Source organism: Genypterus blacodes, unplaced genomic scaffold (assembly GCF_046128005.1).
Source record: "Genypterus blacodes isolate CSIRO-AG114 ecotype Tasmania unplaced genomic scaffold, CSIRO-AGI_Gbla_v1 ptg000064l_1, whole genome shotgun sequence".
Taxonomy (NCBI): Eukaryota; Metazoa; Chordata; class Actinopteri; order Ophidiiformes; family Ophidiidae; genus Genypterus; species Genypterus blacodes.
This window is the reverse complement of record NW_027466876.1, coordinates 879,909-904,077: the sequence shown is the minus strand read 5'-3', so window position 1 is coordinate 904,077 and position 24,169 is coordinate 879,909. Positions and strand designations below refer to the sequence as shown.

Below are 24,169 nucleotides of genomic sequence, written 5' to 3'. Positions count from 1 at the left end.
AGCAAACAATGATTCAGTCTTACCACATCCTGATCTCCTCCTGCAGCTGGGACCCAGATCACAATGTATTCCCGTACGTTCCCCTCAGCTGGCTCCCAGCGTACGTTCAGAGTGCTGGTGGTGGGATCAGTAACCTGCAGGTTCCTCACAAAACCAAGTGGCCCTGGGAAAACAAATGAAATAGGAAGGTTTTCTCATGCTTGGATCAGGGTATCTATCAAACAGCTGCTCTCTAGTGGGAGGGTTCTTCAGACTTTTCCAACTAGTTCTGGTTTGTCCTTTTGGTCAATTGATTGATTGGGGGATAAAGGGTTTTTCTTCAGTGGTGTAGTGATGGTCATATTATAATGGACTTTGGTAGTTGTATTCATGATGCCAAAGAGGATGAATCCAAGTGATTTTCAGTCAAACCTAGAAGCCAGTTTTCCATGAAACCTCTTATGGATATTTATGGGATGATTACCAACACCTTTCCTCCAGCATCACCACCACCATGACAAAGTGTCAAAGGTGGACAGCCATTAAAAATGCAGAGCAAATTCATGCTCACCAGATGATGATTTGTTTGGATTTGGACACTCTACCCTCAGGTCATATTTTCAGCTCTGCTAGTGGTAAAACTCTAAATATAGCTGAATCATGAGTATAGTGTTCATTCAGTTGAACACTTTCAAACTGTATAAATTGCTGCAACGCTGTGAACTCAGCAGCCTCAAGCAACTGCTCTTTATTTTCTTTCTCTCTTTTTTCTTGTACTCCTTTGTGACACAGGCAGAAGGAAACACTGAACGTCCAGTATTCGTTATTCTCTGTGGCCCAGGTTACTTACTGGTCTTGCCGATGTCTGCCAGGCTGGGTCCGTCACCTTCTGCATACACGGGGACCACGGTGATGGAGTATCGGGTATCTGGTAAAAGCTTATCCAGGACAGTTTTGGTGGTGCTCTCTGACACTTGCTCCTACAAGCACACAAAGAGGTGAAGCCGCAGCCCTGAGGACTTGCATTCTTCGAAAAAATTCTGACTTTTGACCCCCAGAAGAAAAGACAAACATTCCCCTTAGGCAGAGATTTGTAAAAGTGAGATGAGGCTCTCTTGTTAAAATGTTATCATTGTTCAGCTGACACAGAACCATTTGTTTCCAGTGTCGTCATGTGACCATTTCTAAGTCCCAGGAAAGAAAAGAATTCCACATGTTAGGGTAAAATAACTTTTCCAGTGAGTGAATAAATCCAAAAATTAATATGCAAAGAAAACAAAGCTTGATAACTAATATTACTGAGGCGAAAATCATTGTAATGCTATTGTAGATGTGCCCTGTAAAGCGCTTTAAGCAAGATTTACTCTACCAATGAATCCTGGATAAACACCTTTTTTGTTTCCCTTTCTCACTGTCAAAACAAAATATCAAATCACAAAAAAAGGGCACAAGTTAAAGATTTGTTAAAAGTAATTTGACAGTGTCGGATTAGGGTAGAATCCATGGCATGTGCTTTGGAGGATAAACCATTCCTAAGCAAACATAAAGCCAAATTGTGAGTCAGTGTGTTAAAGAGCTATTATTACACGGCTTCTAAGCAGCCTGAACTCCTACGGCGCTGACGGCACACCTCTGATTAGCAGGATTTACACATACTTATTCTCTACAAATATGAACCCCACAAACACAGCACGCAATGATCCATTCTGCTAAAAGGATTTAGTTGTTGTTGTGTGGACAATGCATGCTGGGCTTATCGTGTCAACAACCATGACATCACCAAATCCCTGCTGAGGGCTTTGATCACACACTTCTTTTGAGGTGCGCCAAACTGTTATTTCCTTTTTTCAACTGCACAACCTGTGAGGGTTTTACACAAAGGAAAGTATGAGATTTTAAAGGGTAATGTCATAGTGTGTTTTAGTTGGAAATAAAACTAGGTCACAGGAAACAAATATTACCTGGGGATCTCATGCAATACAGGATTTACACCAAATGTCTACTTTTCATGCAAAACAAAGCCTTCCTTTCACTACGCTTTACAGATCGATTGAAACAACAGCAAAGTACAAAAGCGAGAGACGCTCACCACAATCTCCAGTCCTCCATCTACAGGAGTATAAATCACTTTGTAGCCCTGAACGTTGCCGTCAGCTGGATCCCAGTTTACAGTCAGAGTGGTGATGGTCGGGTTGGTCACTCTCATGGTGCCCACTCCACCCAAAGGCACTGCAAGAGGGAAAACAACAGCTTTTATTTTAAACTTCTCTGACCAAAACGTTGGCGTATCTATCTTTTTATACGTCAGGTTACAGTAAGGTAACCAAAAAAACTGTCTTGACATCCATTTCTATCCTTGTGTTCATTTCACAAGGAATTCCAAAAATGTATAGCCTTCAGTGACTCATAGAACTTACATGTCTTTCCATTCTCTGACTGCCGTTTGCCCTCCCTTGCTGGGTACACAGGTAGCACTGACACTGTGTACTGTGTATTGGGCGACAGGTTCCTGAGGATGGTGGAAGTTGTTCCAGCAGGAACTTGTTCCTGTTGACAAATATTTTGAAGTACTTTTTAGATACTCTATCAACTTTATGCAAATCTATAATTTTGCAAGGACAAATACAATTACAAGGACATATAAGAACTATAAGGAATGATTGTTGAAGGTGAAAATTACAATCAATATCTATGCACAAAATACTTTTATTGATGCAGTGTCCCTGATTGCATTTTTGGACACTTTGTTTAAATGCCATCCCAGTAATAATTTTGCAATAACAGCGGAATGTTTATGTCCAAATACAACCCATAGTTGACATTTCTGTCTTGAGAGGATAGACAGGTCTCAGAGGGTCTCACCATCTCCTCTCGGCCACCGGCAGTAGGGACAAAGAAGACTTTGTAGAGGCGAACGGCACCGTCAGCAGGTTCCCAGTTCACACTGAGAGAGGTCATGGTGGGATCAGTCACCTGCATGTTCTTGACGCCTCCCAGTGGCCCTACAGAGGCAGATGGGTCAAGAATTTGCATTGTTAAGTTTTCCAGGGGTCGAACCTGTCAGCAAAAAATGCTCCCATAATTAGCAATTTGTCTGAGTGATGAATTAATTCTGGTTTAAAATAATAAATAATAAACCTGACAACTGGTAACTAACAACAAATAATGTGTAACAGTAACACGAGTCTTACTTGTCTTTCCGTTCTCAGACATGGTTTTGCCATCTCCCTCAGCATAAACCGGCACTAGGGACACTGTGTATACGGTGTCAGGTTGGAGGGCTCGTAGGACGGTGGTGGTTGATGCACTTGGTACGGTTTCCTGTCATACATATACTTATTTTCAGATTTATTGAGCAAAAACTGAAACAAACATGCCAAGTCATTGCTGTGAGCAATCAAGCATGTGTTCAAACCCACAGTTGAATAATTTAAAAGGATAGCCTGAGCACCCCACAGTGAAACTCTGGTTGTCCTACCAGTCCTACCATGCTCTCAGGTCCTCCAGAAGCAGGAACATATTTGACTTTGTATTCTTTGACATTGCCTTCAGCGGGCTCCCAGCGGACATTCAGGGTGGTCATAGTAGGATTCACAACATGCAGGCTCTTCACTCCACCCAGAGGCTCTAAGACCACAGAGGAGACAGGGTTTCATTTAGCGACTAAGTGATTAGTAAATTAGTAAAATCAATAGAACAGAAAAAGAGAAGTGACAACATAAAGCGGCAGCACAACTTACTTGTCTTTCCGTTCTCAGTGGTGCTTTTGCCATCTCCATCTGCGTAAACTGGCACAAGGGCCACTGAGTAGACAGTGTCAGGAATGAGACCTTGCAGGATGGTGTTGGTTGTTCCTCCTGACACGGTTTCCTGAGTTACAGAAAAATTACAAAAACAAATGAATCATTAGCCCAAGGTGTGAATAACTCTCAGGAGACAAATGTTGCTTTACTAGGCCTCATTGACTAAGAACTGAAGCAGCCCTTTGGATGAGTGAGAAAACATCTTGAAGACTAAATGGCAGGTCCAGCTGCTCTGAACTACTACTGCCAGATATCCAATGACCTGGATGACAGAAGACCATTGTAGACAAAATGGAAGTCATTGTTGATTTCTCTTTTCATGCTTTATTAATATAGAAAAATCTCTCTCGGCACAATTTCTGATTGCGCTGATGATTCAACCAGGCGGGTTTTATATTCATCCAAGTTTGGAAGTGCTCCAGCTGACATCAACAAGTGTTACTGTTGCCACTAGCCACTCAAAATAACTGCTCACAGTTCACCTCTCTATAGGAATACAAAAGGTAATCTGTGCAAAAGAGGTCTGGTAAAGTTGATAGTTCCAGCACAAAGTAAATTAAGTAAATTTGGCATGGAGCTAAGCCCTCTTCTCAGGTGAGCTCTAATTGTCCTTGCAGTCCTACCACGCTCTCAGGCCCTCCGGAAGCAGGAGCATAAACGACTTTGTACTCCGTGACTCGACCCTCGGCGGGCTCCCAGCGGACGTTCAGGGAGGTCATGGTAGGATTCAAAACCTGCAGGGTCCTCACTCCACCCATGGGTCCTAGGAACAAAGAATATACAGGGTTTCCATTAGTAAAGTGATTAGTAAAATTAGGAAAAACAACAACAGAAACAGAGAAGTAATAACAGAAAGCAGCAGCACAACTTACTTGTCTTTCCGTTCTCAGACATGGTTTTGCCATCTCCATCTGGGTAAACCGGCACAAGGGACACTGTATAGACGGTGTCAGGTTGGAGACCTTGCAGGACGGTGTTGGTTGTTCCTCCTGAGACCGTTTCCTGAGTTACAGAAAAAGGATACAAACATTTGCTGCTGTGTAACTAAAGAACTGAAACATATGAGCAAATATTATGACAAGCCGGTTGGTTGGTGTACTGTAAACATTCTCAAGCAATGTGGGGAAAATGTCTTTCCAATGCATTGCGCTGGATTTTCAGTTCCGAATTAGATGAGAGGTGTTGGTTGTTCCTGCAGAAACGTTTTCCCTGACAGATAGCTGCTTCCTAACACCATGAAATTGAAAAAAATAGCAAGGAAAGCTGAAGAATTGCAGCAACAAAAAATCTAAAATCCCTGGCTGTGATTTTTGGTGGGTTTCATAAACTCAGCTCTGAGAATTGTTCACGCCTTAGACAAGGTTACTCATACGGCCACTGGAGCCTTCAAAGCCACATAAATGAACAAACAGATGAAACTTAAGAGTTAAGGGAGAGATGCTAGGACAGCAGAGTAAGTAAGTAATATGTTATAGTGGAGTACCAGTGAGTCATATAGGCCAAGGTGTGAACAGCTCTCAAGGGGCAAATACAGCTTTACTAGGCATCATTGACTAAGAACTGAATCAGCCACTTGGCTAGGTAGGAAAACAGCTTGAAGACTAAACTGCACATCCAGCTGCCTTTAACTACTACTGCCAGATATCCAATGACCTGAATGACTGAGCAACAGTTGCAGACACAATGGAAGTCTTTGTTGACTACTCTTTTAGTATTTTACTAGTAAAGAAAAAATTTCTCTCCGCAATTTGTGTTTGTACTGATGATTCAAACAGAAGCGTTTTATGTTCATCTGAGTTTGGAAGTGCTCCAGCTGACATCAACAAGTTTTACTGTAGCCTGACCACTGAAAATAAGTGATTCCAGCTCACCACTCTATAGGATTATAAAGGCAATCCGTGCAGAAGAGGTTTAGTGAAGTTGATTGTTCAAACCTACCACGCTCTCTGGTCCTCCAGAAGCAGGAACATAAAGGACTTTGTACTCTCTGACTCGACCCTCGGCAGGCTCCCAACGGACGTTCAGGGAGGTCATGGTGGGATTCAAAACCTGCAGGTTCTTCACTCCACCCAGAGGCTCTGCGACCACAGAATATATAAGGTTTCAATTAGTAAAGGAGAAGTTTGAGTTTTTCACTCTACAACACAAACTAGTTAAGTTTAAAATGCAAGTGAAGGCAATTTTGCTGAAGTTTCGAAACCTCAATGAATGAATTAATGATGGTATTATTCAATTTGTTGTCCTGACCAAAACAACAAGGACGCTGATGGCTGAATGTTTGTTTGTGTTTCTGGATACTTACTGGTCCTCCCTTGTCCAGAAATGTCTTTGCTGACAGCGGTTTCATACTCCGCAGCAACACTGACAGAATATGGAGTGTCAGGATTCAGTTTCTGCAGGATGATGTTCGTCTTCTTCCCTCCAACCTGCGTCTGTTCGTAGCAAATACACCCACAGTCAGACTCCGCATTAACCAAACATCACGAGTCCAATTGTGTTTGTGTAGCTGCCGTAAATAAATAGGCAGTAACTAATAAAACACTGTATAAGCTCGGGTTTTGTTGAGTGTCCATGTGACTCCAAAAGAAAGTAGTAGAGTTGTAACATTTACTGACTCCATTAACAACCAACTTTCGCTGGCTCACATCTTTTAGTACCGGTAATTTATTTACACAACAATAATTCATACTGAACTCTTTTATTCTCTTCTTTTTTCCCAGAACAATGTCAGACCACAATTTATTAATGTATGATTCAGTGTTGCTCTGGAAAGGAATCCAAGGGAAATCCTAAGCAACCCTAACCCTAATGTAAACACATTCATAAAGCTCATAAACAGTAGGCATGGAAACTAAAAGAAAGATTACTATGAGAATTACTTTATATTATGGCCGTATTTTTAGTACTGGGATGTTTTGAGGTCAAATGTTGTTCAGAGAGACACTTTATATCACAGGACGTACTTAAGCTTCATCCTTCAGGGGGAAGCAAATATGAGTCGATTATCTAAACAGAGCTCTCCAATATGCTGAATGTGACGGTTATCTCTGATGGAGAGTCAAAAGTACTCCACGTAAATACCAGCCTGCTCAGATGGGACGTATCCCATGAACACCTGGGGGAGGATGTGGCTTGTGAGAGGGACATATGAGCAACAGGGCTTGGATGGTGATGATGATTGTTGGATTGTTTTAAGAACCAGTAGTTTTCAAGGCTAATCCAATAACATCTACGTCGGCTCAAAACTATTCCATACCGACACATTTTCCCTTTGTCTCCACAGAGCTGTGTAGGAACTATGAGCTCATCTTGCGCAAACAAATACCCCATCTGAGATCATATGAGTGATGTTAACAACAACAAGTCTACAGTACAGATGACAGTATGACAGCATCTGTCCCTGGATGCTCTCAGTGCGCTGGTATATACATCTGATGTTACGAGGGGATCAAAGATCCATTAAACAGATCTGTACCACTGACATCACAACTCCAGCCTGACTCACTGTTTGCAGTAACACTGTCATAACATCTCAGCCACACAATAAAATTTGTAAATTGCAGGAATTCTTTGATGCAATCTGCCGTTTCCTTTATGTAGGTCCAAGTTATTTCTATTGCTAATCATTATCGAATATTCGTGCAGGAATGTGGGCTTGAAAGACAAACGCAGGACTCCACTTAGTGCACAATCCCACTGTAGGACACTCACACACCACATGTCAGAATATGATGACGGGACACAGAATTCCCTACGAAAGCAGTGGTCGCATTGTATTTTCTTTCATTCCTTCTTCAGGAAAGCGTGCAAAGCCACAGTCAATGAAAACCACAGAGATGCTTTTAGGTCTAAGGTCTTATTTCTGTCAGTTTCTATTCATGAATCTCATTGCCCTCCTTCCTCTTTAGACAAAGGGCCAGATTTACTGAGGGTTTTGTGGGACTTTTACAAACGGAAACAAGATAGATACCATTTGTCCGTATTTTTACCAACGTGACGCAGCAGGGCTTTGAGCTGGTAAAACGAGAATTGGTCCCCGTAAATGCCTCTTTGATTTACTGTCTTTGACAAGCAGCCGTAGATAGTATGGAATGGCAGCTATTGTCATTGTTAAGAGGTGACATCATCAGCGTGGTAGAGTACCTGTGTCAGGAGTGTTTCTGAATCGAATATCCCTTTTAGGCATGTCAGAAGAGAATGTGAGATGAAGCTACAGGCTTCCAAGTCATGCCATACTCCAGGTACTGAATGAGTTTGCAGCCCTGCCCTGCATAACTACAAAACATCTTCCACGCTGCCTTTCCTAGCTCCTGGCTTATTCCAGCACACTGTCGCTACATCAGCCGGGATCGCTGGGTTCACGTTGAAACAAATGCTCTGTCCCTGGTGCTGAAAGCTGTGCTGCTTCAAATATCGTACTACATCATATTTGCAGATAGAGTAAATTTGGGTTGCTTTTCTGACAGACACAAGAAGTGTCTTTTTTTAGATCTGGATTTGCATTGAAAACTAGTGACTTGCTCCTGGACCGCTAAACTTTCAATCAAATTTCATTTAAATCTATGTATGGAGTATGCTGCTAACACTCAAATCATTGTAACTGAAATCAAAATGTTGTTTCTGGTTTTGATTTCGAGTCCCGATTCAATTCAAGGCTAATAAGGATTATTTATTGCCTTTGTTTTATTGTTCTTTACTTTCCCTGGGGTCGTTTAATCCACTCTTTGCTATGGCATCTTTATGTTTCTCATGAGGGAAACGTCTTCACATCATGACCAAGAACCAATAATTGATTTGTCTCTGCATGTGCACACAGGGAAGAGAAAAAAACCCTCTGAACTATTTTGGCTTGAACTTGAAGCTTTCCATCATTTTGAGATATACACCAGTTCATTACTGACTGACTAAACCCTAATAGATGTTCCAAGTCTAGCGACACACCCTGACTACAGCCGAACAAAAGCTCAGTGAAAATGGACAGCATGGATATATGGAAAGTACACCCCGGGAAGGAATTTAGATGTTTTTTTGAGTAAATGATACAAAGGGTGATTTAACAGCAGGGGGAGAGGAGCAGTTTACAATAAATGAGGTCATGTAGTGGTGATGGAAGTTATGCTCATGGAATACCAAAGCTTCTCAAACTAAGTGGAAAGTAAATACCGGGATATGAAAACTCACTATGATAGGGTCGCCTCCTTCCCGTAGGTACGTGATCTTGTACTTCTGGACGGGGCCGGGGGCGGCGTCCCACTTCACCGCCAGTGTGGTGGTGGTGGCGTTGAACACCCTCAAGTTTCGGGGAGGCTCGGCGGGCACTGGGAGCATAGACATACATGCAGTCAGTCAGGGAATACAATCGCATCCTGTGTTTGGTATGACGTCGATGAAAGTGAATGGTAGTGATGATGGGAATGACAATGAGGTGATAAGGTTTGGCAACACAAAGGCACCGGGGTCTGGAGCAGCAGTACACTAACTCCCACAGTCCGGCATGTGATGAAGCTGGGTGGTCAGTGGGAGGATGAAAGCAGCAGTGAGGAGGTTCACAGTTCGAATGAGGAACATGAGGGATGAGGCTTTTCAAAGCAGGGCTGAAGTCAATTACTTCAAAAATTTTCAAGCCAGACTTTGTAATTTGAAACATGAATTTGGAAGAAATTAAACACAGTCACACTCAGATCAGTTCACTGCCGGAAAAGAGTTCAATCATTGTTCAATAATCTGACTGAGAAAAATAGGTTTGTTGTTTGTTGCTATTTTCCTTGTTTTAAAAATAAACAAATCAGCAGAATAACAAGTTCACTGACATCAACCCCACTGTATAGGAATGTCCAACATGCGACACCATTCATTTAATGACCGGCTGAATGAAGGATGACATGATAAAATGATGTTACACTGTGAGATGAATGGCACGGTGACAAAGACAAAATGATTGAGGATGGGGAAAAAAACAAAAATGGCAGGTGATGGAATTAAAACACATTCATTCATAACGTCTGTGGAGGACCATGTGTTCCTGGTCTGGTTTTCACACTTGATTCAGTTGTCACGTGCTGAATCTGTGTTCACGCCACAATTAAATGTAAATATGGTATTTTTTTTTTTTTACAGCAGAGGGCTTTAATCCCCAATGTGAGTATCAACCTATTCTTTGGGCAGCTTCTCCTCACGTGATTATGAGGTATCTCGCCAGCTAGTTTTAGTCACTGTGTATAATTGCAATTTGCCAAGATATTCAATGGCTGCACTTGAATAACATCCATCCGGGAGACTACAGATATTTTAATTAGCGGACAGAATTTCTGAGAATGTATTGGAGACAGTAGCACTTCTCTTACGCTCCATTAGCATTTAAGATAATTCCTTTGGGGAACAGGAAGACTTGACGTTATTATATCTTTCAGTGTTTCTGATTGTCTCAGCGCGCCCATGTGTGTGACGATTGTTTTGCACATCTGATTGATTTCTTGTTTATCATCGGCAAAACAGATCTCGATTTCAAAGAGACTTCCTGAATCAATAAAGCTTCATTAACTTACGTAAACAATATCTGTCTTCCATGGCCAATTAAGAAATGGATCCAAACAAGGCTCAACTATGCGGCCTTAAATTTCTTGTGGTGTGAACATAAAGTGAGAAATGCGCAAACATGCAGGAAAACAAAAGCGTGACCCATTCACACTGTCCTGATCGTCCACATTGCTATTCCAACCAAACAACAACAATTCCCTCCTCTTACGACATACCATCCGGAGCCTTTAACACTAGAAAGAGACGTTGAGAAAACAAAACCGTTAATTCAATGTGTAACATACGGTTGAGTGTAAAATATGATTTTTGCCGTGGTTTGGGAGTTATGTGGAGGTCCGGTGTGCTGCTGACTTACGAGTGCGCTGGGTTCCTAGCAAGTCTTCGCTCTCAGACTCATCGGGGTAGATGGCTGTAACAGTGACCATATAGTCAGTGTCTGGGTCCAACTTATCCGGAACGTAGGAGGTTTCATCATTGTTCAGGATGTTCTGGAGAAGGACAGAGAGTCATCATCCATTCTGTTAAAAAACCTAAATTCTTCTTCTGCTACATTTGTTAACACTATCGGGCACAAGCGACTTAATTTCAATTTCACAATTCCAAAGCTCACATGACTCACGGCTCACAATTAATACTGATAATGTGGAGCATAGAAATACAAAATACTACGCAAATAATAATTGCTGATTTAAAACATTTTCCTAAACCTAACTAAAACCCAACACCTGAGGTATGTATCCGTTTTCTGCTTTCCTGGTTCAGAAAAGATATGCTAACTCTGAAAAAATAAGGCTACAACAAACAAGCAGGACCGGATTTCCTTCACAGATTTTTGTGCTAAGGTGTGTGTTGGTGGGAATGAAAAACAGCCAGACAGGGCCAGAGGATAAACAGAAACTAACAAAGAGAGCCTTATTGTTTCCTGAATCAGGCTGGATGTTTTGACTTTCCCTCTGGCTTACAGGCTAAATGAATTTTGTGAAGCAAAACACTTTAAGGTGTCTGTGAAAATATAATGGATCTTTAAGATCTCATCAAAAGAGTTTTCCAACATAAAATATATTGAAATTTGTTTATTTTCTAATTTTTTTTTACCATTTTGATATTTATTGCAGAAAAGCCTCTGGATTTTCTTCAATGTTCTAGTTCCTGCAATTAGATTTTTTATAGCACCCTAAAATGAAAATAAATGGTCCAAAGAAACTCTGTCTGCTTTGAGAAACATCAGTGATATGTGGTTTATAGGATTTGGAATAAATGGCATGTACTCTATTGAAAAAGAAGCTATTTTGTTTAAGAGAGACCAAATTACTTACGCATTTGATGTTGAGCGGTTGAGTAGTTTGTTTTTAAAGGAAGTCAAAGGAGCTGCTCTCGCACACTCGTTCACTTACATACTGGAAGTTGTTCTCTCCCACTTTGGTCCAGCCTATGCGGTAAAGTGCCACGTCTGGGGCGCCGTGCTCCCACGAGGCTCTGAAGGAGTTCTGGGTCACCTCAGAGAAGCGCAGGTTCTTGGGGGCAGGAACAACATCTGAATGGAAAGAAAAGGGAGGAAGGAGGCACTGTGATTACAAGGAAGTCCAGAGAAATTAGGCAACATTATGTGAGGGGTATTTACTGTAGCTTCAAGGCCATCCGACCAATGTTTGTATGCCAACGTACTGCTGAGATGTGAACAGTGTGTGTGTGTGTGTGTGTGTGTGTGTGTGTGTAATTCAAATATATCCACAGCTCAGAAGGGATTAATGACAAATAGGACTAATGCAGTACATGATCACACACACACTTTTATGAGTGAAAAGACAAAGAGTTCAGCTCCCCTCTGAAGCCTGTTTTCAGTCCAAGAGGGAGGGTGAAGGGAAAAGTGATGTCAGAGTTAATGAAGAATCCATCGCCATCACTGTGTGCTTTATACGATACTGTATGTGCCTGACACACAAGGAGGTGTTCTTCATCTTTTAGGTGTCTGAAGGCTCTATACATTTTCTAAGGTGGACAAACAAGGCCAATATGCAGTGACTATACATTTGCTGGCAATTAATTATTTAATAAAAGGTTTTTTCCCTCTAAAATGAACAACAAAGGTTTACAATGGCAACAGTTCTGAAACCAGGGTTGTCATCGAGCAAAGCACTGGACCCACAAGTGCACCCCCTCTGCTTAGTGACCTAATCAGTCAATATAATGAGTTGTAACAAGTTACTTGATAAAATAAATAAAAGATTGAATGACTGGAAACAAAGAACAAATCAATATTCACTGAGAGGCTCAAACCTGTGATGGCAGTCTGAAGCATTGGGGTTCCAGGTCCTTCCTCATACATTGGGGTCACGGCCACATCGTACTCATTCTGGGAGATCAGGCTAGACAGATCCAGGTTGGTGATGTCACCATTAACTTCAACCTTTGGGAGAAAAATAAATTATAGTATAGACATTTTTTTCCCTATTTGATTCAAGGAAGTAAGGCGTTCATTTGTTCGATGAAATGGTCCCTGACTCTAAGCTATGGAAGGCTAAATATTGACTTTTCCATTTCAGAGCTCAGCAAGGAAGCAGTAGAAGGGAAAAACTTCCAACGTATGAGCTTCTCCTTTAAAGACAAGCAGCTTTCCGATATAATCCTAAGTGTCATCCATCAGAACCTTCTGGAAACTCCTCGCAGGTGTCCGCCGACAGCACCTCCGGCTGCCGATTCATGGCAGACTGTTTGTCGTCCACTGACATCCAAGTGAGAAATTACGAGGTTGGAGCAGTGCTGGTTTGATCCAGCGCCGCTCGCTGCCAGAACTCTGATTTTCTCATCAAAACTCAGCCAAAGACGCCAAGCGACGCACTGTCTGCCTCCAACTATTCAATTTGTCACTTTCCTAAGATATAATACACACAGCTAACTAATACCGTTTAGTCAGCTTTTATTGTTTAATGCCACATTTAAGTGACCTTAGGAAGAAAATTTATATTTTCTAACAACTTTAACAGGCACATCATCCATTTCTACACCAAGGTAGCAACTACTGATTCCTGCCAAGTGGAAAGGTCACAGCCACACACTTCAAACATATTTAATTCTTCTGGGAATGACGTCAGATCTCAGTTTTTAAGATCAAGCATGTTTGAAATGTATGTTGAAGTAACACAGAAGAACATTGTCGAGATTTGACTGTGTTTTCCAAGACAAACAGGACATCGATTATTACTCTGAAGTCAAGAACATCACCAATAGAATGACCTTGACTACTAGACAATTCAGGGGGGTCTCCAGTCCCAGTCTTACCTCCTTCAGTTCTCCCTCCTCAGGTTTGTAGGTGATGATGTACTTCCGGACTGCTCCAGGAGCGGCATCCCAGTGGAGTTTCATGGTGCTGTGGGTAACATCGGTAATTGTCAGGACTCCAACCGCAGGTATGGGCACTGAAGGAGGGAAAGGCAAAGACAGAGACTTCAAATATAAAAAAAAAAGAACCTGATAACAGCCCCGTCTGTATTTTCACATGGAAAAGATTAGACTAAAAAACCGGCATGGTGGCCCCGAGATGCACTGAGTGATAAAAGATCAGACTTCAGACATGTTTTTCTATGAAACTGTTTTCTATCCGTACATTTTTAAGCAAAAACAAATGTGATGTGATCCTGTTCCTAATCGATGCCTGCTGACCTGAAAATGAAACGCATCAAAATAAATACTGTTGAAGGTTTTGCCTGTCCTTTCTGATTGAGCAGCAACCTTTTAATACATTTCACCTCTACCTTTGAATATACAATGAAGCCTATACATTTGAGTAATAGTTAGTTCAAATAAACCCCTGTCTTCTACATGAGCTTTGTCTGCATTTACACAGACTGTTATGTAATGGTTCAACTATTTCTCAGTGGCAGATCCATTCGTTCTCTGCAAAGGCGGTTTGAGGGCTTTGAGCTTGAATAGACATGAAAACCTGGTTTCACACGTAAAAAGTCAAAGGCACAAACGAAGAATGAACATCACACCGTCCGAAGAAAAATCAACAAGAAACAACCAATCACAGAGCTTTGTCTGGGAGGATAAGTGGGGTTGGGGAAACGCCAGGCGACTGATGTTAGAACAGCGTGTAAACAACATACAAGTGGTATCTCAATGTGCCTCCCCTGTTCAAGGAGTTTCTCGTGTTTTGACATAAATAAGTCAATCCGTCTCCTCTGTGTGAGATATGGACATTTTAGTCATCAATGCTGTGTCTCTGGTAGGTGGGTGTACGTGGACGGGTTGTAGAGTTTGCATTCCTATACTGTTTGTTTTCACCAACGTATAGCTCAAGTCATTCTCCACTACACTCAATCCTTTGGGTTGACTAAGCTGGTTTTCCCCACACCCGTTGGAACTGAAGAAACATTTTTGGAAAGAAGCCTCTCCTTTATAAAAGCCCCTGAGGCCCATGGGCAAGAATCTAAGATGCTACAATGACACAAACATAATTGAAACATAAAAATGAAACAAACATATTCTTTTTTTTCTGTCAATGAAGGTGAAATATTTGAAACTCATATGGTTCAATCATCAATGAGAATCCAATGTTTCCAAGCTGCCCAATTCACTATTTAATTTCATTGTGTGGAGCCAAAGCAAAACAGATGCAGAGTTCAAATTTAGACGGTTTTCCAACGGGTTTTCCAACATATAAAACATGGAATAAAAGAATTAAAAAGTATTGTAAGTATGAGATATTGAGGCCTTGAACTACAACATATTTTTAGTTTTAGAATTTAGAATGTTTGTACTGTGTGTAGAATGCCAGAAGAATGGATTCGGTCTTGTTGTATTCGCCTACTGAGATTTCGCCAACTCAACCAATGAGACCATTTGAGCCAAGAGGAAAAGACTGTAGAGTTAGGATTTCATAGGTGTAGTGTGTAAAATCAGTTACATACAGGTGACTCCTCTTCCTTCCAGAGGCACACTGGCAGCTTCACCATGGAGGGCAAACAGCCTGATTGCGTATGCTGTGTTGGGTGTCAACTGCGTCAGTTGGACCGTGCTTACATCTTCTCCGACTCGAACCTATACAGCAGGAAAGAGCAATGGACCGGACACAAAGAGAGACGGAGTGAGGGGACTTAGACAAAACCGGGCCAGGAAACAAGGGAAAACAAAACTGGAGGTCAGGACACACCGCTGAGGTACAGTGAGGAAACAAACGGAGTAGAGGTGGAGGGAAAAGTTCAGCAACAAAAACAGCGAGACAGAACTTGTCAACAGGCTTTTTCAGTAAACACCTGGTGAACTGAAGTGAACAGGCCTCTTCCCAAGGCTCCGCACTGACCTCTCCAAACAGCTGAAAACACTGCCCTGTGAAACTCTAATGCACTAAAAGCCTCAAAGCATCGCAAGAGTTCTGAATTGTGTTTACCATGAGGCGAGGCCCTGATTACATCATCAAGAAGCGCATGACAACGAACGAGCCTTGCGGAATGTTCACCGTTTCAGAATAACGTACGTCATACTGCGATGGTGGACATAATGTAAAGATTTGCGCGTTCTTATTTTCATATTCCCTCACATTGACCATGAACCGAGACCTTCGTAGATCAGCCTTGTCATATTTTCCTGATTTCGTTTTTAAATGATTACCATCAGCGGAACTGTTTGTCTCAGAAACACCACCTGTTTTCCTTTTGTCCCTGTCAAACATCTGTCCATTTTGTACTTTAAATGTTTATTGTCCGACTAAGGAGCATCGCTAACATGAAAGCTGCCATATGATTACGGGGAGCAATGAGTAAACTCTATATGACCCTTCATCTGGTGACATCTTGTGACAGAAACATGCGGTAAAGTTACTTTCTCTCAGTATTTCCAAAAAAAGACCATCATGAGGACCGATAAATCATCATTGTCCTGTCCTGTATGTAGGTAGGCGCCTTTTAAGCTATATGGCATCTGTTCCGTTTCTCTCCTCCTGATGACTTCAGGCCATGAGCTAATCCTTGCCATTACCCAGAGTGTCCAAGGCTCTGCTTTGTGTAGCTGCTAAATACGGCTTCCTGCTCTGTCGCCGCGCTCATCGTAGCTCCATCTGGAAGCAGTAAGAAGAAGCGAGCGGCAGCCTCAGCCAGCGCGGTCGCATAAAACCAATGTGGGAATGCTGAGCGCAAACATGGAATGGGTGTGCGTCCGTGCATCCGAGTGTGTTCCTGTGTTTAAGTGCGTGTAGCTTAAGTGTCAGTGGTTTGTATACATGTCTGCAGGAGTGTGTATTAGCCGTGATATACTGTATGTGTGGAGATTGGAGTGTATGAATGTATTTGTGTGTGTGTGTGTGTGTGTGTGTGTGTCAGTATATTTTCTACCAAGGATGAATGTGTGTCTGGTGTGTACACATTGTAACTATACTGTACATGTGTATGTGAATGTGAATGTGTGTATACAAACACCTTAGCACGCCTGTGTGACTCTACCGTACACCAGGCACACAGAATGAGCTTGCATTGTGTGCTTTACTCAAGTGTGCGTGAATGAACTCTTTGTAGTAACTGCTGTATTTACTGTACGTGCACACAGAATTTTAATTATTTACTTTAATCTTCTTGTGTATATTCTGTACGTCTGCTATACATCCTGTTGACATTTTCTACAAAGGCTCTACGAGAGCTTAGACCTCCACCACGGCCTTAACCCTAATTTAACAATCCGGCCATCACTTTTTAAGACATCCTGCTGACAACCGGACAAACATCCATAAAAACATCACCGCTAAAGATTTATTTGCGTCTAAAAGCAGCCTGTTGTCTATTGTTTTGAAGTAAACAAAGGCCCTGTCCACTATTTCACGACAGCGGTTGAACACCAAGCATGTCACGTAAGCTGTTACACGTCTCGCACACAGACTCGGGAGCTCTGCCCTGCTTTACCTCTTTCTCCAGCTGAGGCTTGGTGGCGTTGATGGCGTTGTAGAGCAGCATGTACCCTGAAGCTCCCGGCGCCTGCTCCCACCTCACTCTCATGGTGCTCATGGTCTCATCGTGAACAAACAAGTTGCTCGCTGCTGTCAGAGGCACTGAGGGGTGGAAACGCACAGTTTGAGTGAAGGAAGGACAACTCAATGTGAAACCAATAGCTAATTACTTCTTTGGCCTTCACTGAGAGCTTCCACTTCAGCTTTGGCTCAAGAGGAAACTAATGACACAAACAGGCAAGCAGCTTCATCTGCATGTTGTAAACATCAGTGGATGTCCTAAAGTGATCGTAAACTTTATCACATGTTCAGTAAAGGTCTCTAGTTCTTAGAAGATATTATTGGCCTGTGTGCATTGGCGAGATAGAAAACAAATATGTGGGAAAAGAACAAGAGAGGATGACCCAAAGCCGCACAACATCCCCGGGTCACTAAGCTCCTGAAATCCCTGCAAGATTCCATTTTGAGCATCTAAAACAGTCAATCCTGGTCTAATGTTCCATCTCTGCCTTCTCTACTCGCGCCCCACTGGCTATTTCAGCTGTGGTCTCTTGGTAAGGGAGCTGGTGCCTCTCAGCTTTTGCTTTCCTAAACACACTTAACTCTATCAACTGCAGCCACTCAGATGTAACGGCTGTTGGTACCATCCGAGTGGACGACACATCAATTTATTTCTGACAGCGGGAAACAAACCCCTTGTAGAAATCAGTCGCACGTTTAAGAAATAAAATAAACGTAAAATAAAGTAAACCAAACGTTAAAGGGCACTTGAACAAATAAAAGCACTTAGAGCACTTTACACATAATAAAATCATATCTGTTTATATGAGGCGTACACACAGATAGCAGCCATGCAAAACAACATTCATGTCTTTATATCTCGCCATGATCAGCCAGATGATTCCCAGGGATGCCAAAACAGAAAAGAGTCAAATCACAGCAGTGCATCATGGGACTATGCTCATGTTAACTAATTTTCTGCCTCAGATCAGATGTTAAATATCTGTGGCGTAAACAAAGGTGCTGGGCCACATTTGCAGCAGGGGGGGGGAGTAAACAAGTTCTATCTACCCGTCTGTAGCAAGATAATATGCAGAAATCAAGCTGTTTATCTCAAAAACTTCTGGGAGAAACTAAATGCTTTTCCACAACAGTGAAACACAAGAGTGCCCTCTTTTAAAGTGCCTCTTGATTCACATCTGTTGCCCCAGAGGTCAACCAGTGTCTTGTGAAAAAGAAACAGAGTGGCGCTCACCCACAAGGCCACTGGCTCAACCCTCAGCAGTGAGTCGGCGTATTTACTCTGAGTAACTGGTGAAAGAGAGGAAGAAGAAAAGGAAGGCAAAGAAGAGGGACAAAGGAAAGAAAACAGGACCTACAGGTGGTTTCAGTCCCCTGCAGAGGTTCGCTGCTCTCCTCGCTGGCCATAGAGTAAACAGTGACAGCGTACTCGGTCCGAGAGTTCAGGCCCTGCAGCATCACGGTGGTCGTTGTCCCATCGACTGTCACCTAGGAAGATGAAATTGTGGTCTTTATAACTTTGACCTACGCGGAACCTGTTACAGCAGGTTGGGGATAGAATGTTTGTCCTAATTGGGCTCCTGTCCAAACTCATCCTGTCCCTAATGTTTAGTCTAGACAGCCTGTGGAGGATGTGCCACTTCCTAGTGTCCCTTGATTTTACTTCGGAGGTCTGTTGCACTTGTCCTAAGTGAATCTGAACCTACAATGTCAATAAAATCTGTCCCTGAGGTCAATACATGCTTCATTGTCCAATGTAAACAATTGAGATAAGAGCAAGAAGCTGGACAGTGAGGCGTCTAGGCCCAGTGTGAGGTCTATAATATAAAAACTAAGTGGATTTTTAATATTCAGCCCAGTGGAAACTAAGGAGTTCTGGGCTCTTTAGATTTCAGATGAGCCCAATTGCAATCACACAGGCTCCATCTGACAACAGCCAATAAAAGCACAAAGCGTGGAAAAGACCTAGTCCGAGACAGGACTGACAGGAGGTTAAGTGTAAACTAAAGGCAGGTTCACCAAAGCGACTGCAATCCAGATTTCAGGTCCTGACAGCCAAGTAAACAGCACTTTCCCCGCACGGAATAAAAGCCAGATTGGGCACTTGGAAACATTTCAAGAGTTTGTTTAAACCTCCTGAGACCGGATTTATCACGTACAGTATGATCACCGAGACAAAACAATTTATCATCAAAACATTGTGTCAGTTTGGTGTGTTCCCAAGGTGAATGACAACCTGAGAGTGAAAACTTTAAACTCAACATTTATTTTACCAAACACTTAAAAGTATTTGTTACCGTTTAATCAAAGTCTGCTTGAGGTCAAAGCAAATAAGAAACTACTTGGATTTTAAGCTATTCATCTTGAACATTTCATCAACAGATGGTTGCCATAAATTCTCTGAGCCAGACTAGACATAGGACAAGTTCTACTCAAGACGCTTCAGGAAAGAGACAAAACGTTATCTGATCGCTTTTAGATGGATCTTTCAGGTTACTCTTGCATCAACAGACTGAAACAGACTCCAACAATTTTACGCATCCTGGGGGTGGCAGACAGAGAAAATGAACCATCGAGACGCATTTATATAAAACTGATGTAGCCTAACAAACTTAAGAGGGACGAAAGGGAGAATGATATTTTTAATCTTATCCGTTAAATCACATCCGTCTGTCCTGTTGCGGTGTACTGGCACAGAATTATTGGCGTGTTTGATGGTTTGTTTTTTCCTTCACCATAAAAAAAGAACAAGTTTTGAATATATTCAAACATATTTTGCATATTCTGGGTCTGCCCCGTGGTCTCACCCCGAGCTCCCAGTCCATATGGAGGAATCCAGACAAGCTACAGGGGAGGGAACTCATTCTGCCCACATGTATCCATGACCTCATTCTTTCAGTCACATGACCATAAACAAGCACTGGAGCATCGACAAGCTACACTCCATTCTACCCCTTTTAGTCCTAAAAGTAGCTTTTCCGAGAGAACTGTCGGCAAAATAAGCGACAAATTATCTTTTTCATTTGGGTCAAAAGTCCTCATTACTTTTTGTCATTAAATAATAAGCCTTTTAAGTTGTTTTTTTACGGGATGAAAGTCTTCCATTTAACAATTCCAATTATTTGTTAAGGTTGTTCCTTTTGTATTTTAATTACTAACTACACACATTCGTCATTTAGATCACACTTACATCAAAACATTATTCACATTTTTTTGTTGTTGTGTGGTCTGAAAATGCAGCAGTGACACTTAAGTGGGGTTAATCTCACCTCCTGGGTGGGTCCTCCGGCCACAGCCACATACGAGATACGGTACTTGTCCACGGGGCCATCGGGCGCCGTCCAGGTGGCACGGAAGGAGTGGTGGGTCACATCCGAGGTCACCAGGTTTGTGGGTGCCTCCAAACCACCTCCTGAAACAGAACCAACAGGGCTGGAATATGAGCCAACATGTCAAGTATGTCACAGAGTGAACCTTGCTGCTACAAATCTGCCCTGGTCATGTTCGCTCCCCTGACAGCCGCTGTTGGCCGATCATATATTTCAGAGTTTTTGACAAAGAGCTTCTTTAAAAAATGTTTCCCTCTGCTGTGCTGTAAATCAGTTTTGTATTTCCCCATAAAACTGATTTGCAGACACAAAGTGCTTCCAACGTCAAACTTTCCATCAGATGTTTGGATCTGTGCTGCGATATCTTTTAATGGTCCCAAATAATCAAGATTGTCGGGGAATATTGCGTTCAATTCAAGATCACCTCCCTCCGAGCTGGCTTTAATTTTCATTCTTTCCATTGCCGGTATGCAAAAGGCAATTTTCGGTGTTTCAAATGTTTAGTTCAACTGATTTGTGAATAACTTGGCTGTCATCTATAGGTTATACATTCTCATCAACAGCTTAAATTCATTATTCGGACAGGAAAAGTTGTGAAAAATTCTAATTTTATAATAATCCATGATTATTCTACTCTGCAAAAATCTAGATTTTATTAGGTCACTTTTGCCCAATAGTGTTACTAAAATATTAAAATCTGCCAGTTGAAGGAGATCATTTATACACATTTTAATACAAGGATTTCCCAGAGAGAATCTGGAAAGAAGGCAATTGACTCAACTACTGTGAAGAAATATGACACTTGATTCTAGAAAAATTATGGAAAAAGATCATTTGTATTGGACACAGATTGGAATAATCGTAGATAGTTGATTATTTCGCTTGTTTGAGGAAAAAAGAAAAAAATCCCATGATAGAAAGGCGAGTTTGTGCAGTTTGGACTGCAAGTTTATATTTCACGCCCTCCAGCAACTGTAAAATCCATTGACAGCCTGTAGTAAAATCTAAAAAATGTATGGTCGTCACAGTTGGAAAAAAAAGTGGTTTTGTAAATTCTTGAAAAGTCAACTTTCTGGAGCTTACAAAGTTTCCATCTGTGCCCCCGCAGCAGTAATTATTAAAATGCATAAATCTGACTCAGCAGTGTTCCTTCAAGTGGAAGGAGTTGGAAAATGGAAAATGCTATGCTGCAGTTCTCACAGTATTTCAGATACTTTCAATTATTATAATACACAGCAGAGAGAAATGCAAACCTGTACACTCATCCCAAATATGTTTTATCCCAAAAATTCTCACCTTGCAGGTAAGGATTCATTGGATATGTTGAATTTAAACGTGAGAATTTGGAGACGGGTGCTGAGCTTACCTGGACCTTTGACACTGTTGCAGAGGTTCACTGTGAGCTCATCCACGATATCCAGGAGGAACTGGAAGTCGTTCACATTGTACATGTGAATATCATCTGGATCAGAGGCAATGGACCTCAGCTCGTTCTCATCAGCGTTCTTCACACCTGGGAGGAATAAAACGTTACGTCATTGCTGCACCACTGTAAAATGGGGAGGGCACTGTTGTGGGGGACTTTATGAAAGTATTCTGGGTATCTGATGGATTTTTGATATTCAAACTGGCATCACTCACCAATGGCGTACAGCTCGATGCCGCTGTCCCTCAGGTTCTGTGAGTTGAAGACAATTTCATCCTGGGACTTTCCGTCCGTGATAAGAATACCAATTTTGCGGGCGTCTGGACGCAATCCCACGTTGGCTTTGAAATTGTTCTGAAGAATGTAGTTTAGAGCCATTCCTGCACCACATCAATAATGACATTAAATACAATTTAGCCAGTGAACTCACAACAAAAACGTTCTTCTTTCATGCAGCTGGAATAGATTCTTAAGATTAACAACGCAACATTATCAAATATGTTAAAAAAAGATATGGCAAGCTCAATTTCCAGAGAAGAATTGCTCAACTTCACTATCATCTTAATAATAATCAGTTTGAGAATGTCATGAATTATAACAAATTTTTTAGTTGTCAGTTCATCCTGTGTGGATTGATTAGAAGGATTATGACATCACCCGTCATGGTGTTTCCGCCTTTGTACGGCAGTTCGGCTACAGCTTTCAGCAGGGACTCCCGGGTCGGGTGTTGGTTCAGGTGCCACTCAGTCTTTGGGTCTCCACTGTACTGAGCCAGACCTGTGAATGATCAAAACCTGTTAATCAAACCCAACAGTGGTGGTTGCAATGAATAGTACGCGTATGAATATTATCAGTAGTTACCAATCTGGACTCGATTGGGGCTGATATCAAAGACGCTGACCATGCGACCGATGAAGTTTCGAATGGTTTTGAAGTTGAGACGGCCGATACTCCAAGAGCCGTCCACCAGCAGCACCAGGTCGGCCTTGGCTGCGGATTTACACTGAATGTCTGAGGTGGGGGGGGAGGGGAGATTAGTGAGCGAAATGCTTGAGACAACAGGAGAAGTGTGAATTGTAAGTATGAGGCTGGTATTATTATCTTTTCATGAGCGTCAACAAACTGATGAAAAGACCAAATGTGAAAATGAATATGTACGTTTTTCAGTCGAAGGCTTAAGCTCCTACAATGTCTTTATAAATTCACTCAAATGTTAGAAGCGACTTTAGTTTGCAAATTCATGTCTTCAGCACCAACAGGAAGTAACTTTTGATGAGACCTTGCGATGTCATAGAAGACAGTTTCCTCCTATAGCCCTCTTAAGACACAAAAGCATTTTAACATGTATTTGCTGAAGAGGTCTTCTAAAAGTCCAATCAAGTGAATTTGATGTGTTTATTCAGAGTCAACGTTTAAATTGTGAGTCACTTTATTTCAGCCCTGTGTCGGTGGTCTAGAGAAGACTGAGCAACAAGCAGAAAGCACAAACTTATCCTGTTCCTACATGAAGGCAATTATGTGTGAGGAAGCCGAGTGTGGACTGTTTCTTTTTGTATTCAAGCCAACTGACAGAAGAAACATTAATAAGCTACAGCTGACAAAAATGTGTCGCCCGAATGATTTGTGAGCTTCAGCTTGTGTGGCCGTGGCGATTTGAAAACTAAATTCACTGCCGGATTTGGTCTTTTCAACAGATTTGCTGCCGATACTAAAGAGATATAACAACTCCATCCTGATCCTTTAAGTGTCCCTTTACATCTTATATGAACGGCTGCAGATGAGAGGAATGTGTGTGGGAAGGTGGAGGAAAAGGATTTTAGAACAGAGAAAGGCGAGGAGCAGGATAAATCAGAAAACATACAGGGGAGTACAGATTTATACAGCACAACGTTTTACACAACATTATGTAACGCAAATGATTCACACTTTTTGCATAACACATTGTGTAACAGCTGTCATTTCTGCTGGGCAGGATTAACTGCTCTCTCTCCTCAGGGCAGTTCCTCTCTCTCTCTCTCTCTCTCTTTCTCTCTGTGTATCCAGTGGTGAAAATGGCTCCGTTGTCATTCGTGGCTCCTCGGGAGGAGCGGGAGTTAGTCTCTCTGACACGTTGATATACGAGGCCTCCTTTTCTCCAAAG

General features: G+C 41.9%; 1 protein-coding gene across 3 annotated transcripts in view; it reads right to left on the bottom strand.

The window, feature by feature from the left end:
• col12a1b (collagen, type XII, alpha 1b) overlaps positions 1–24,169 on the bottom strand; it is an 80,762-nt gene that overhangs the window by 45,813 nt on the left and 10,780 nt on the right. For 2 of the 3 annotated variants that reach the window (XM_076154994.1, XM_076154995.1), the window contains exons 6-31: positions 22,891–23,040; positions 22,687–22,806; positions 22,245–22,409; positions 21,970–22,116; positions 20,544–20,686; positions 18,633–18,762; positions 17,210–17,355; positions 15,230–15,359; positions 13,599–13,735; positions 12,597–12,726; positions 11,714–11,853; positions 10,675–10,807; positions 10,535–10,552; positions 8,964–9,100; positions 6,085–6,214; positions 5,721–5,860; positions 4,655–4,784; positions 4,406–4,545; positions 3,720–3,849; positions 3,467–3,606; positions 3,171–3,300; positions 2,842–2,981; positions 2,397–2,526; positions 2,069–2,208; positions 830–959; positions 24–163 (exon numbers count right to left, since the gene is read on the bottom strand). In XM_076154994.1, coding sequence (XP_076011109.1) covers positions 24–163; positions 830–959; positions 2,069–2,208; positions 2,397–2,526; positions 2,842–2,981; positions 3,171–3,300; positions 3,467–3,606; positions 3,720–3,849; positions 4,406–4,545; positions 4,655–4,784; positions 5,721–5,860; positions 6,085–6,214; positions 8,964–9,100; positions 10,535–10,552; positions 10,675–10,807; positions 11,714–11,853; positions 12,597–12,726; positions 13,599–13,735; positions 15,230–15,359; positions 17,210–17,355; positions 18,633–18,762; positions 20,544–20,686; positions 21,970–22,116; positions 22,245–22,409; positions 22,687–22,806; positions 22,891–23,040 — 3,446 coding nt within the window. The remainder of the gene's footprint in view (positions 1–23; positions 164–829; positions 960–2,068; positions 2,209–2,396; positions 2,527–2,841; positions 2,982–3,170; positions 3,301–3,466; positions 3,607–3,719; positions 3,850–4,405; positions 4,546–4,654; positions 4,785–5,720; positions 5,861–6,084; positions 6,215–8,963; positions 9,101–10,534; positions 10,553–10,674; positions 10,808–11,713; positions 11,854–12,596; positions 12,727–13,598; positions 13,736–15,229; positions 15,360–17,209; positions 17,356–18,632; positions 18,763–20,543; positions 20,687–21,969; positions 22,117–22,244; positions 22,410–22,686; positions 22,807–22,890; positions 23,041–24,169) is intronic. The other variant, XM_076154996.1, reaches the window with a different exon arrangement.